At 42.2% G+C, this 16,152-nt stretch overlaps 1 protein-coding gene across 5 annotated transcripts in view; it reads right to left on the reverse strand.

The window, feature by feature from the left end:
- LOC115144207 (growth factor receptor-bound protein 14-like) overlaps positions 1-16,152 on the reverse strand; it is a 65,700-nt gene that overhangs the window by 19,836 nt on the left and 29,712 nt on the right. The window contains exons 1-2 of one of the 5 annotated variants that reach the window (XM_029685342.2): positions 5,370-5,575; positions 5,187-5,273 (exon numbers count right to left, since the gene is read on the reverse strand). The exons of 3 other annotated variants lie outside the window; for them this stretch is intronic. In XM_029685342.2, the coding sequence (XP_029541202.1) occupies positions 5,187-5,249 (63 nt within the window). In that variant the 5' untranslated portion in view covers positions 5,250-5,273; positions 5,370-5,575. Of the gene's footprint in view, positions 1-328; positions 1,783-5,186; positions 5,274-5,369; positions 5,576-16,152 lie in introns of those variants that run through there. One more of the 5 variants, XM_029685260.2, reaches the window with a different exon arrangement.

Genomic DNA, 16,152 nt, shown 5'->3' on the forward strand with positions numbered 1-16,152 from the left:
AGTCTGAACATTTTAAACCTAACCCTAACCACACTGCTAACCCTAACTTAAACGTAAAACCAACTATTTTTTGTTTTCATACATTTTTATTTGGAATTTGCAGCCTGCCTATCTAAAATGGGAAAGCGACCAGTCCTGCCTCCAGGACAAGACAAACATCAACATGCCTACTGCGTAGCCTATTGTTCCAATTACCTTGTCCTTCTTTTTCCTTCTTCACAGCAGGTATATTACAGCTCTGCATTAAACAGCTCTCAGAGAATCTCAACAGTCATGCAATATTAACACAAAACAAGCTACTAACAAATCATCTGACATCACAACTTACCTTTCGGTTGGGAGACAAGACCTGTGAATTTGAGCGAACTCTGCAGCCTATATAGGGCTGAGTGCACAGCATTGTAAACCGGGCTTTTAGTGAGGAACATGCATCAGACAGGCAGACAGTGCAGAGCCGAACAGAACAGAGCCGAGTAGCGAGTCGGTATCAGCTGAGAAGCGGAAAGTAGAGCCCGCTCTCCCTCTCTTTCTCCTCTCTTTACTGCAGTGGGGCAGAAATGAGCTAATTAGAAAGAGCTGCCTCTGAGCACAGCGTTTTCCTGACTCCACAGATATATGTCACTGGGGCTATGGCCCAATCACCTGCTACCTTTCCCCCCCCCCCCCCAAGTAAAAGAGCCCAGGATCAGCCTGCTCTGCTCCACACAGCCCAGGAGGAGGAGGAGAAAAGAGTCAAAAGGCTCACTCCCCCTCCCTATTCACACAGCCATGGCAATTTGAGTTCTTAGCATAAAGCCCTGCGTGAGCTCTAAAGCCATTACAAAGGTGCTGGTTAAATGTAATGCTAGTTGGGTCAACTCCGTCTAAAGTTGACAGGGGTGGGCGGGGAGAAGGGAGGAAGAGAGTCACAGTAAAGACCAACTGGCTGCCTCTTTCTGTGTGCACGGGTCTCTGTGCCTTGGTTTAAGGCGGATCATGGGGCAGGATGCACCAGCCCTCTTTTGTGGAGTGAAACGAGGCCACAGTGCTCCAGCCGAGCTGGGGTCAGCGCCCTTAAGGAGACCGCAGCGAATCACAACCACCAACTATGACGTCACCCCTCAATGAAGTAATAAAGAAAATCTCGTTTTTAAAATGTCAGTGCCGAGATTTACAAGACCCAAAAAACACGTAAGGATCCCCCTTTGCGGGTACCTAACAAAAGCCAAGGGACTGCATTACTGGGATTACTTTAATGTCCTTTTGGTGAGTTGTCTGTACAGTACAGACGGACAAGCTAACAATGACGCACTAATCATCTCATACATTGCAGTAACACTGAAGTCACGGAGGTTGAAGTAGAAAGCCGAAGACGATCATCTCAAAGCCCAGAGCACTTACTGTATAAAACATTACATTGCATCCAATGCATTTCCAGCGGTAGAAATGACAAAAGCAACAACAAAAAAAGAAACAAAAAAAAGATGAAAACTGTGTGAAGGAGCCTCTAAATCAGGCTGTGGAAAAAAACATCTAGGCAGGAATCTAGTTGTGTCCCTCTGTGGAAGTCACTTCCTGAGAATTTGCCAAATCAAATCTCCAAAGGATCGTGTTTCATGGAGGAACAGGGCAGGGTTTGTCAGGGGGTGAAACAGCTTTTACTGCGTTACTCCTGCAGATGACGGGTTGACATGAGTTCCTCCACACAAATGCACTGGACACGATCCTACACTACACAAGGTTTAGGATTTGTGTGTCAGGAAGATATTTTAATATATGTATAGGAAAACCCTAGTAAAAAAAAATTATATAGGATTTGCGATTTTTCCAATAGAATCCTGTAGGGTTTTGTTCCACCTCTTTCAGAATCCTATTAGACTGCTTTTTCCCCCTGATTGGAAATCAAAAGTAATCATATTGGATCCTATAGGATTCTCACAATCCTAAAATATTTTGTATCAGTCCTTAATGGACTACTTTAAGTAATCCTATAGGTTTTTGCCTTGTAAGGTTTTGTCACCCCAATCAGAATCCTATTACAACTTTTATTTATTTATTATAGTTTGTCGTCATTTGTTCCAGTGCAATACAACACGAATTACAACATTTTTGTTGATTGGAAACTGTTCTACATGACTACCAGTACAGTGCACCTTTTTCAATAAAACACCCAAAATGAATGATGACAGAAACATTTGTGTATTCATTTTGAGATATTGCTTCACGAAAATGCTACACATGTATTATAAAAGTACTGCAGTGTTAACGCCTCGATCACACCGACATTGCGTTTTGGTACACCAGAAGTACTTTAAAATGTCCAATGGAACACTGCATTTGCCCCACAGCATTGCATGGCAGAGGCAGTTGCAGTGCGATCTGTGTGGCGAATTCGTTGGATTTATCGAACGTATGCATAAAATTTGTATACGTAGACGGCTTGACAGAAATGGTAGCAGAAGGTGAACGTTGAACTTTGTTGCACAGATATCCACATTCTGCTGCATACCATTTAGCATTTAGAGGCATTGTGCATACTCCCTGTAGCACTCTGTCTCTTTATATTTAGCAATAAAATTAATTTGGTCTGTATGTCCTTTTTGGAGTGTTCCGCAAAGCTAGATATAATCTGTGTGCATATCTCCTGACTAATATCTATGTTTACCCACTTCAGAGAGCTTTGGACAAATATTTGGTGAGGTTCTTGAAAATGCATTCAACACTCTGCAATAAAAAAATCTGCTGAGTCGGTCCTCATTCGGTGTCCCACAATCTGTATCTGGAGATACAAGATTGCAGACAGCAAAAAAGTTCACAACTAAAGAACAAAAAAAACGTGCATAATTCATTCTAATGAGTCCTTCAACAGACTTGAGCCCACACTAGCATCTACATACGCCAGGCTCTCGCCTATATCGATTCGATCATTGTTAAGAGCATGCTGGGATGTTTCAACTAGGGTTGAAATGACTGGCCTCGGTATCCATGATAAATCACTTTGGTCCAAGAGGAGTCAAATGAACGGCGAAGCCAGATAAAATGCCACTGTGAACTGCTGCGTTCTGTATCAATGAGCACAAAGAGGTGCGTTCATCAGGTAGCCATGCTGCGCCATGTGCCCACCTGCACCTGCTTTCATTTCACAGCTCCGTTTCCGTCTGCCAAATTCCCTTTTTATTTTATTTTGATAGTGTCATTACACTAATATAGTTACTGTGGATGCTTTACAAAAAGCTTTCCTAGAAAGACAGATAAAGTCTAAAACCTGCAGTTTTCTACCAATTTAAAAAAAAATATTCTCTTCATTATACCATGTTCAAAGACGACACTAAAATATGACAACAAATCCAAAGAGGATGAACACATAAGGACTACTTAATGCCTCAGTTGAAGTGAAAAAGTAGTCCAGAGCACACGCAGGCGACCTGGCCTGTGCAACTAAATACCAAAAGTGCATTTCAGTCCAAAAGTAAATGTGAAGTGTGCTCGCGATTTAACTTCAGATAGTCAGTCGTTCTGGAACTGCGGGAACTTAACACAATGACATACACTGTGCAGGGACTGACATGGGAGAGTGCTGAGGGAAATAAGATAAGAGTTGGCCAACAGTGATAAGGTTGATGACAGGGCTACGCAGCGCTACGAGCTTTGAACCAGTACAAACTACAACCCAAATTTTTAGCCCCGGCCTTCCCCGCCGACAGCCACGTGGTTGCACATACAAATTGTACAGACACTCTGGGAGAAAAGGAACATGGTCTCCAATTGAGACAAAAAAGGGAGGGAAAATCCAGACAGACAAAAGGGCTGGCCTAAATATAGATTTGTCTATGCTTTGCTAACAACGCTATAAAAGTCCTCGTTATCTCAAGGACAGGGTTGCGGACACCGGTTTGCTAATTTGCGTGTGCTAGTTTTACCTTGAACTCCACTCCCACAGCTGCAGCTCTATCTGTGAGTGCCACAGCAGTGGCCTCAGCCCTGGGCTCAGCTCAGTGTGTAACAACCATATACATCCACAGTGCCCTTCACTACAGCAAAAGCACTGGATAAGCTCAGTTAGCCATGCTACACCTAAACATGCTTGAACTCCCTGCCCGCCTGGACACAGCAGTCCTAGGTGCTACACCTGGGCCTATGCAGTCGCTTGGCCCTACTGCTCTCATCTTGAGGCATTTCAGTTGACCATTGTGCAGCTGCATATTCTGCGTTTCTGCCACGTAATGTCAAGCCTTTCATTTCATGATTAATGCAAAAAAACGTATTTTAACAACACATTTTAAAAAGGGTACTCATAACACCAAACCAAGAATATGTTGGAGGACCATAAATAACCATAGGTCAAACATTTTACACATTTAACAGTGGAACTCCTCAGTGGTTCAACAGGCAACAGGCTCACGTGGAACCTTGAAATGGCTCACTCTAGTGTCATTTTTGCCAAACAGGTTTTATAGACCGTTACAGACACATATTTCAACCGGTCAGATGTTAACTATTCCAAATGACTTCTACATGTATCCTTGGCGTGATATCATCATGGCATTGGGCTGTCCAAGTCAGAGTTCACAGGGTCTTTTGAAATACGTGGACAAAATTGTGTTTTAATGTCAACCATGGGGGGGGTTATTCCTCTCACTTTTTAATAAGTGCGTCGACTGCAAAATTGTATCACATTTCTATTCAGCTACTACTATAGACACGCTACTGAGAAAGATCTAGGGAAGCGCATGGTGAAAATTATAGGCCTGCTTGTCTCTCACACACATACACATACACACACACACACACACACACACACACACACACACACACACACGAGGAGGCTAGCTAACCTCCGATGACTGCCATATACTGTACCTCAGCAGTAAAGGAGAAAACATACTGAAGACAAATCTATGAATTTAATGTAAAAAATAATAATAATAATTAAAAAAGCAAATGTTATGACTGATGGGAAACTGCACAATCCAAAAGGATGAAATAAAAACTACTGTATCTCTGGACTGGAGGTTTTTTTTCTTCTGAACTCCAGGCCAAACTGGTTCAGAAAAGTGGATGAATAAACAGTTTTTCCACTTCTAGTTTCAGAGTGGTTTAGTCGATTCCCATTGTACGATTTAACACGGACACACTACTAGGACAGTTAAAGAAAGCAGAAGTCATGCACAGTGTGGCAAAGGGGAAATTACAAGCACGTTTCCTACCCGCTTCTGAAGACAAAGTGGAGTAATGGCAGGCAAGGTGACTCTTCTCACATGGAAGTTCATGCTTCTTTCCTCAGTACACAACAACTAAAATAAATCATATCCATATATCGAAGTTGTAAATACTGGTATTATAAAGATTTCAGAAAAATCAAACATGCAATGTCATACTTAGTATATTACCTTAATATGCAGAAGATTCTTCTCTAAGTGATTCTACTGTATGCTATAGAATGCACATTGTATCGTATATCTCTCTACACTGAGGTCGTGCACAATGAATGTGTGAGACAGAGAAGTCATCGCTGTGCAAGAAACTCCTCCTTTGTCCTTGGAAATCTAAAAAAGTTTTTTTTTTTTTAAGAAAGCCACTTTATCAAGCCACAAACAAGTCTTGATAAAAAAAATAGTTCCAAGACGGACTATAGTTTACAATGCAGAAGCTCAGAGAAAGCCAGAAAGCTAAAAACGACGAAAAAAAAAAAAAATCAAGATTAAACATTGACACAAAAGTGAGTAGGTGTATTATTTATAGTAATATAGTTGCCCATTTCTAACAGCTCAGAGAAAATCTTTCCATTGGTACAAAAGCAACATGAAATAAAAAAAAAAAATGCCTGAAAAGGGAAAACTGTGACGTAGTCGATGGCCAGTAATTTAGGAGGAGAATTGACCCCCCCCCCCCCCCCTTACCAGAACGTGTTTGTCTATTCAACAATATCATTGTACTACAATCTCCTGCAATAAATCCAAATGTGAAGTGTATAAATGTTGTCAACTTAAGAATACATGTAATTTGCAAATATGTCCACAAGACTATCTGGCAAATCACATTTGACATGAATTTCCAAATTTAAATTTCTCCACATTTCGTATCGTAAAAAGCGTGTAAGTCAAGTACAGCTATAGGCAATGGACAATAGTGCATCGCTGATATATCTATACGACACTACAGCAAGGAAAATATGTGGTTGGCAAAGAGGAATGGGGACGCGAGGAGGAGTTTGGAAGACTGTATGAATTGGGGGCTTCAAAATAGCTCTACGCCAAGTTGTTCCCACAGCGACAATTGCCACAATTCATCATCATCTACATCTGTTTTACTGTAAGGATGAACAAAGAAGTCTCTGAAACGAGCAGCCTCACACAGTATGCATTAAGAGTTAATGATGTAATAATGAAAGTCACTCAATGGTCTGATAAGGACGAGTTACATCATCATATTTGCTGTGTATTTCAATACATTTTTTGTCAATGGTAAAAGAGGATTGGGCCCTGACAAAACCTTCTATTTTTAATTCTGACAACGCTAAACAATTATATTAGCTCCCTTGGCTATTCTGCCAAATGTTCCTGCTGATAAGCTTCAACTTGGATAAAAAGTTCAAGGAAGAGATAAAAAAAAAAAGGGGGGAATTTGATAATGATGATAAGTGGTGTTTTTGTTGGAGTGTTCAAGTGTTTCTTATGTTTTATTAAAAAGGAAAGCAGAAACATGTCCTTGGACACACGAAACTAGAAACATCCGACAGTGCTAGAGCTCTTTTCATAAAACACAGTTATACAATTAGCTCTAGGCCCTACAATGGGTCACAGTCGAAAAGGGACCAGAAATGCATTGCTAGATGCACACCAACACCATGCACAGGTCAGTACCGCTCTGCTACATATTTCTGTCTTTCCAAGTGCAGGGCAAAGCTCAACATTTGAGCCAAAACTCTCCTATTAATCTTAAAGTGTCAAGCAGAGGAGGCAACTTCAGCTGAGGAAATACTACACTGCCTTTATTATGAGAGAAACAACGAGACCAGATGTTCTTTTTTTAGTATTATTATTATTATTTCACAGAAGGGCCGATAAATGATTTAAATCAACAACATTCTATGGGCAGATAACGGCATACATTTGAATGAATTCAACAAGAAAACACATTATCCGGCTTTACGTACATTAATATGTCATTAAAAGTGCATGAACTGTACTAACACAGTATACAAGTCAGAATCAGACCATGTACTGTAGTTTAGACTAAATCTGGACACATTGTAGCAGTGGAAGGATTCCTCTCTCCTGATACTCTTTCATTCCTTCCTTCCCTCCCAGACCAGACCGGGGGGGGGGGGGTTGCAGACAGCACAGCGGTGACTGTCATACAGCTTCCCTCATGAGTACGGAGGAGGAGTCCATCCCAAGCTCACAGTTTATCTGGAATCGCAGCACAACATGTTGTGAATCGCACAGACAAGCAGACGCTGCTAGTTATCGGAGTGCAAAAAATGAATTTGGATTAATGGAGCCAAATTGATAACGGAGTCTCCGCAACTCTCATAACAAAGCCTGCTCCAGACATTCTGTCCTTGACCAGGGCTCGATTCAAACAAGATCCTTTCACAGGCCCAGTCAGAGCCGAGCAGGGATCACACACACAGCAGGGCAGGAGGAACTGTTTCTGACCCCACATGCCTGCAAATAAAACAAACTCTGGCAAATGCAGGTCTACAATTATGCATGAATGCCTTTGTTGAGCGGTATGGGAGTAGAAACACCGCTATCAATGTACTCCTTTCTTTCAACTGTACAGTCAGTCCACTCAAATGGATATTCTCAATCCATATCACAACAGAGTGTATTATCTGCTCGTAGACCTTTACACACCTACCCCGTATACAGGTAAAAATGGCAGATTTGGACACTGATAAACGGCAGTTGCTGTACAGTAACATGCTATACATGATGTCAGAGCTCAGGTTCTCCACTTTACAGCACTGTATGGGATTCAACTGACAGCAGTTCTAGATGTAAGCACCAAGCACAACGAGAAGACGCGCCCCTCATCCCTCCCGCTAATTGGGCTACTTTTACAAAAATGTTTTGTTTGTGTGTGGGGGAAAGCTGTAGATCAAATGGTAGGCGATATATTTTGAAAGCTGAGACGTTGAGGATTATAATAAATAGAGCTTTGATGTCATCTAAGCAAACCACGCACCCGTGTGTCCAAATATGCGCTTCACATTTCCATATTCTAATATTCATGTCATTTACAATAACAAACGTTTATGATCCCCGTGTTTGACATACAGTTACAAGGACGACATCACACAGTGGTTTGTTCTGAACAGAATGAACCCGTTTGTTCCATTGTGAAGGAAATGCGCTCATGACTCCATTCTATGCGCACTTAAATTACTATCCGTTTCTCTGAAGCGCCTTAAAGTGGTCAAAAAATAACTCATTTGTCATACATGAGTACAAGTAAAAGCTATACATCAAATTCCTTAAACAAAATCAGACGGCACAATTTTTATTTATGTTTTTAAACATCCAGGGGCACACTCCAACACATTTAGAAACTCAGTATTTGTGTTTAGTGAGTCTGCCAGATCAGAGGCAGTAGGGGATGACAACACGTTATATTGATAGGTGCGTGAATTGGACCATATTGCTGTCCGGCCTGAGTATTCAAAATGTACTTAATGGAAAATGTACAGAAGTAAAAACATACATTTATTCTTTAGGATTGTAGTGGAGGAAGTACAATTTTTTCGAAATTATATATAATAGAGTACAGATACCCCCAAAAAACTACTTAATTAGTACTTCAAAGTATTTTTTAATTAGTTACTTTACACCACTGGTTAATATTATTTTATTACATAAAAGTAATTCCCATTTCCATTCTCATATCCTCCTTCACTGGTGCGTGACTTGACTGTGCCGGGCCTAACATCATAAGAGCATAAATCATACACCCTAGACATGTATACACTAGGCTTTGTCGGTATCCAGATTGTCATACCGACCTTGTGCCATCCCAGGATATTCGGTAATACTGGCACTGAACACAAGGGGAGCTATTTTCAAAACTATTTGCAGGACAGACATCCCAGCTCGTAAATTCTCCTCGCAGTTTTCTGCACACACAAAACCAATATTAGACAGCAAGGCTCTTGATCCAGGAGGGGATCCTCTGGTGTTACCAAGAGGGGCTTGATTGCAAGAAGCTAACCACTTACATATACATTTTAGTCACTTAGTAGAGACTTATCCAGAGCGACTTACAGTTAGTACCAGTCATCTTAAGATAGCTAGATGGGACAACCACATATCTCAGTCCTCAATCAAGTAGACATCACCAAAAGCACAACTAGAGATCACTTAGCACATTTTAGACAGTTAACTGAACAGTTTTTAAATCAAAAATCAAATGCGCCGAATACAACAAGTGGAAACCTTACTGTGAAATGCTTACTTACAAGCCCTTAACCAACAGTGCAGTTCAAGAAGAGTTAAGAAAAGATTTACTAAATAAACTAAAGTAAAAAATTAGTAATTAATTAATTAATTTTATTATTTATTAATTAATCTTCTCCTTTCCCCCTTCTGATGACCAGGTGGCGAATCGCATCTCTGCATGTCTGGCAGACATATCAGTGTGGATGACGGATCACCACCTCAAGCTGAACCTCGGCAAGACGGAGCTGCTCTTCCTCCCGGGGAAGGACTGCCCGTTCCATGATCTCACCATCACGGTTGACAACTCCATTGTGTCCTCCTCCCAGAGCGCTAAGAACCTTGGCGTGATCCTGGACAACACCCTGTCGTTCTCAACTAACATCAAGGCGGTGGCCCGTTCTTGTAGGTTCATGCTCTACAACATCCGCAGAGTACGACCCTGCCTCACACAGGAAGCAGCGCAGGTCCTAATCCAGGCACTTGTCATCTCCCGTCTGGATTACTGCAACTCGCTGTTGGCTGGGCTCCCTGCCTGTGCCATTAAACCCCTACAACTCATCCAGAACGCCGCAGCCCGTCTGGTGTTCAACCTTCCCAAGTTCTCTCACGTCACCCCGCTCCTCCGCTCTCTCCACTGGCTTCCAGTTGAAGCTCGCATCCGCTACAAGACCATGGTGCTTGCCTACGGAGCTGTGAGGGGAACGGCACCTCAGTACCTCCAGGCTCTGATCAGGCCCTACACCCAAACAAGGGCACTGCGTTCATCCACCTCTGGCCTGCTCGCCTCCCTACCACTGAGGAAGTACAGTTCCCGCGCAGCCCAGTCAAAACTGTTCGCTGCTCTGGCCCCCCAATGGTGGAACAAACTCCCTCACGACGCCAGGACAGCGGAGTCAATCACCACCTTCCGGAGACACCTGAAACCCCACCTCTTTCAGGAATACCTAGGATAGGATAAAGTAATCCTTCTCACCCCCCTTAAAAGATTTAGATGCACTATTGTAAAGTGGCTGTTCCACTGGATGTCTTAAGGTGAACGCACCAATTTGTAAGTCGCTCTGGATAAGAGCGTCTGCTAAATGACTTAAATGTAAATGTAAATGTAAATTAAAAAGTAACACAATAACGAGCCTATATACAGGGGGTACCGGTATCGAGTCGGTGTGCGGGGGTACAGGTTAGAGGTAATTTAGGGGTAGGGGTGAAGTGACTAGGCATAGATAATAAAACGGTGAGTAGCAGCAGTGTACAAAACAAACTGAATAGTTATTAGAGATCTAGCTAAATTCCATACCGTCACTAGATCACCTGGCGTGTGCTACGAAACAGTGAGTGACTCACAAGACGCCGGTCTCACCTCGTTGTTTGCTTGTAAACAAACATGAGACTGGGGATTACTGGTAAATTTCATAATATAAAAATAATGGGAAACTACGTGGCAGGCTGACACCCTGTTACGCAAGTGCAGCGTCAAAAAGGAACTTGTGGCTGCAAGGAGCCAAGGTAAGTTGCTAGCTAGCATTAAATTTATCTTATAAAAAAAACAATCAATCTTCACATAATCACAAGTTAACCCTTTCATACGTGAGTTCCAAATATCTCTAACGGTCACCCCAGCTTGTTTTTTTTTAGGCACGTGATGTTAGAACTAGAGGTTGACTGATTAAATCGGAATGGCCGATTAATTAGGGCCGATTTCAAGTTTTCATAACAATCGGAAATCGGTATTTTTGGGCGCCGAGTTGCAGATTATTATTTTTTTACACCTTTATTTAACTAGGCAAGTCAGTTAAGAACACATTCTTATTTTCAATGACGGCCTAGGAACAGTGGGTTAACTGCCTTGTTCAGGGGCAGAACGACCGATTTTCACCTTGTCAGCTCGGGGGATCCAATCTTGCAACCTAAACTAGTCCAAAGCAATAACAACCTGCCTCGCTCTCGTTGCACTCCACAAGGAGTTACGCGAATGCAGTAAGCCAAGGTAAGTTGCTAGCTAGCATTAAACTTATCTTATAAAAAAATATTGAAGACTCATGTTAAAAGGAACCATCAGCTTTCATATGTTCTCATGTTCTGAGCAAGGAACTGAAACGATAGCTTTCTTACATGGCACATATTTTACATGGAACATATTGCACTTTTACTTTCTTCTCCAACACTTTGTTTTTGCATTATTTAAACCAAATTGAACATGATTCATTATTTACTTGAGGCTAAATTGATTTTATTGATGTATTATAATAAGTGTTCATTCAGTATTGTTGTAATTGTCATTATTACAAATAAATAAAATAAAAATACATTAAAAAAACATATATATATATATATATAAAAATAAAAAATCTGCCGATTAATCAGCATCGGCTTTTATGGTCCTCCAGTAATCGGTATCGCCGTTGATCGATCGACCTCTAGTTAGAACGTTCTTTCCATTCCAGAATGTGATTGTTACGCAACAGTACATTTAATCCGCGCTGCCCTCAAACCAAGGCACGCAGCCTGTTTTCATTTATAGGCTGTTTTCAACTTGTCAATTTCAAAATTATTTTCAAAGAACAGTTTGAATTGAGGTGTGTTCCGCCTCATTCATTCACATAAAAGTAGTCATTTTTACTTTTGCAGACCAATTAATTTTTTGGACATTTCTGACCCGAACAAAATTCCTCAAACACTTCCCAATTGTATCTGCAGTTCAAGTCTGCAGACATTTGCTCATCTCCCGTCACACACACACACACATACATACACACACACACTAATAATAACTTTGAAATGTGTGCATTTCTATCAAAGTGCCTTATTACATTATAATAGTTTCTGCATGTCGTGTCGTCGTTTCTACTGTAGCATAACATTTGTGTGTATATTTCTTATAACCACGGACAAGCGAGGCAACTTTACTCATTTCATAACTTTTATGGTGTTATACTCAATGCTTAGGTAGCTAGCTACATTCCTCTATTAGCTCTGGAAAACAATGCTAATTGCGTCAGAGAAGTGTTAGCATGTGTTGTATTTTGAAGCTACCCTGGCCTTATGACTCCCAAGTGCCACAGCTGTCTCAGTGCTAGAAGTGTCACTACAAGACACCCAGGTTCAAATCCAGACTGCGTTTCTATCAAAGTAAGTGCCTTATTACGTTATAAATAGTTTCTGTATGTCGTGTTATAACGTTTCTGTATGTATGGCATAATATATGTGTATATACCTTATAACCGCGGACACGCGAGGTAACATTACTCATTACATAACCTTTATGGTGTTATTTACACTGCTCAAAAAAATAAATGGAACACTTAAACAATGTAACTCCAAGTCAATCGCACTTCTGTGAAATCAAACTGTCCAACAACACTGAAGCAACACTGATCGACAATAAATTCCACATGCTGTTGTGCAAATGGAATAGACAACAGGTGGAAATTATAGGCAATTAGCAAGACACCCCCAATAAAGAAGTGGTTCTGCAGGTGCTAACACAGACCACTTCTCAGTTCCTATGCTTCCTGGCTGATGTTTTGGTCACATTTGAATGCTGGTGGTGCTTTCACTCTAGTGGTAGCATGAGACGGAGTCTACAACCCACACAAGTGGCTCAGGTAGTGCAGCTCATCCAGGATGGTACATCAATGCGAGCTGTGGCAAGAAGGTTTGCTGTGTCTGTCAGCGTAGTGTCCAGAGCATGGAGGCACTACCAGGAGACAGGCCAGTACATCAGGAGATGTGGAGGAGGCCGTAGGAGGGCAACAACCCAGCAGCAGGACCGCTACCTCCGCCTTTGTGCAAGGAGGAGCAGGAGGAGCACTGCCAGAGCCCTGCAAAATGACCTCCAGCAGGCCACAAATGTGCATGTGTCTGCTCAAACGGTCAGAAACAGACTCCATGAGGGTGGTATGAGGGCCCGACGTCCACAGGTGGGGGTTGTGCTTACAGCCCAACACCGTGCAGGACGTTTGGCATTTGCCAGAGAACACCAAGATTGGCAAATTCGCCACTGGCGCCCTGTGCTCTTCACAGATGAAAGCAGGTTCACACTGAGCACATGTGACAGACGTGACAGAGTCTGGAGACGCCGTGGAGAACGTTCTGCTGCCTGCAACATCCTCCAGCATGACCGGTTTGGTGGTGGGTCAGTCATGGTCCCTACAACGCTTGAGCATGCTCCTGATGAGGTGGCGGATCGTCTCCTGAGGGATCTCCTCCCAGACCTGGACTAAAGCATCCGCCAACTCCTGGACAGTCTGTGTTGCAACGTGGCGTTGGTGGATGGAGCGAGACATGAAGTCCCAGATGTGCTTAATTGGATTCAGGTCTGGGGAATGGGCGGGCCAGTCCATAGCATCAATGCCGTCCTCTTGCAGGAACTGCTGACACACTCCAGCCACATGAGGTCTAGCATTGTCTTGCATTAGGAGGAACCCAGGGCCAACCGCACCAGCATATGGTCTCACAAGGGGTCTGAGGATCTCATCTCGGTACCTAATGGCAGTCAGGCTACCTCTGGCGAGCACATGGAGGGCTACAATCATGCTTATGTAGCTACATTATTCTATTAGCGCTGTAAAACAATGCTAATTGCGTCAGAGAAGTATTGGCTTGTTGTATTTTGAAGCTACCCTGGAAAAATGAAAAAAAAAGGTTCTTATACCACTTGGTTGTTTTCGGAGTGCATTCCACAAAGCTGTTTATCATGTCCGCCCAATCCACTGCCCCCATTTTGAGGTTATAGTCAAGCACACAGTCTGGTTTGATTTTTCTCTCTCCCGTCAGGTGATCCACCTTTCCTGTGGTCGACATGATTGCTGTATGGACAGTGGAGAGGACATGGATGTCTCATTTGTCATGCCACTTTACTGCCAGCTGATGACATTTCTTATTTTGTATAACGGGTCATTTAGGATGGCAGTAGCATTGTTGATGAAATGCAGTCATCACAGCAGAACTAGGAAGCAGTCTTGGGAAAAGAAGGTGGCAAGGAAGGGAGTTGCAAACAGGATCTGTGCTCCAGTATTCTCTTAGGGAGTTCTTCTTAACTATCCGCGTGAGAAGGACTGTCACCAGGAAGGTATACATTTCACTAATTATGGTTGTCCCCCCCCCACACTCCTGGCTCTCTCTTCTCCTGTAGCTCCAATGCATAGCGATTGGTCTCTGCTATGTCTCCCACCAGCTCCTCTGTCAGAAATAACTTGAAGCACTGCCTCAGATGGAAATGGAAAGGGGCGTTGCACTCCAGACTGGGATTCATCAAAGCAAATAGCAGGGCCAGGAAGGGTGAAATGGCTGGCAGCCTTCCAGCTTCCACAGAACTCCTGTACTTCATCCACTGTCGGTCTGCCTCCATCACCACCAGCATCTTCAAAGGGAACTGGGACTTTGTCAGTGGACAAGGGGTCCTCAGATTCAGGGATCTCAATGGCTGGGGAGCAGCTCCTCACTGTCACTGTCAGAATCTGATTCCTGACTTTGACTCCTTGTCAGAATTTTTAAAAATCTCCAGAATTTCCACATTCTTGAGTTGTATCCTTTTGAAAGACATTACTAATGCTACAGCTTAGCTCACAAACTACATACATAAGCATCAAAAGTGAATGGCTCAGAGTGGACGTGAGAGGTTACATGATTGACTGCCTGCACGCGCCATTTGTATCAATAAAACACTATCAGAAATTGTTTTGTGTGGTAATTATGTCTTCCAAGTACCGGTGATAAATCATGCATTTCAATTCTTGCATAGATTGTAAAGGGCACATATTATGTGTGTAAAATACTTTTTTGAAGGTTTTACTGATTATGATGAGCTAAGCTAATTCCAGCTATGTGTGGAACCATGTTTGTTGATATAGAATGCATTCTGGGTTTAACGTAATTGTCTGTGGGACCAAAGATGCTATAACAAAATGAGGTGAGTAAGGGTTCACTCATTTTGAAACAATGGTAGACGACACATCCCTTCAACATGCAAACAGACCAAACTTGGTTTCTGTGAGGGAAAAAAGCATGGCAGCGCGCTGAAACTTAACGTCGGATTACTTTCGATTTCTAGAAAGTCTTTAACTCAAGTATTTTGATCACCTGTGATGTGATTAATTATAAATAGCAATTGCTATTAGCTAATTCATAGTAGTTTGTCAGCAGAGAGTTATAAAATATGACCGCTTGTGTTGCGTCAATCTTTCCTCAGTTAGCGCTAGGACAAATCTAGCCTACATTTTTCCGGTTTGGATGTATGTGTTATGCTATAGATACTTCTAGCGAATATCTGAACATTGCATCCAAAAATAAACTGCTCACATTCTGGACATAACTTTGTAAGGACTGTTTATATAAATAGTTTCTGAAAGAAAAGCGTGGCCAGCTCAAATGTTGATTGATGCGTCATTTGAAACTGGCCGTTCTAAATAAGCGTTCTGAAAAAGCTTTCTAAATCCCAGGGGTGTGATCGTATGTGTCAGGGACCACTGTAGAACGATCACACCCGTGTGATGGTACACGTGAAAGGGTTAGCTACACATGGTTGATGATATTGCTAGGTTCACTAGCTTGTCCTGCGTTGCATATAGTCAATGAGGGGATTGTTAATTTATCATCGAATCACAGCCTATTTCAACTTCGCCAAACGGGTGATGATTTAACAAAAGCACGTTGCCGAAAAAAGCTATCTTTGCACAAATGTACCTAACCGTAAACATCAATGCCTTTCTTAAAATCAATACACAGAAGTATATAT

Source organism: Oncorhynchus nerka, linkage group LG1 (genome assembly GCF_034236695.1).
Source record: "Oncorhynchus nerka isolate Pitt River linkage group LG1, Oner_Uvic_2.0, whole genome shotgun sequence".
NCBI lineage: Eukaryota > Metazoa > Chordata > Actinopteri > Salmoniformes > Salmonidae > Oncorhynchus > Oncorhynchus nerka.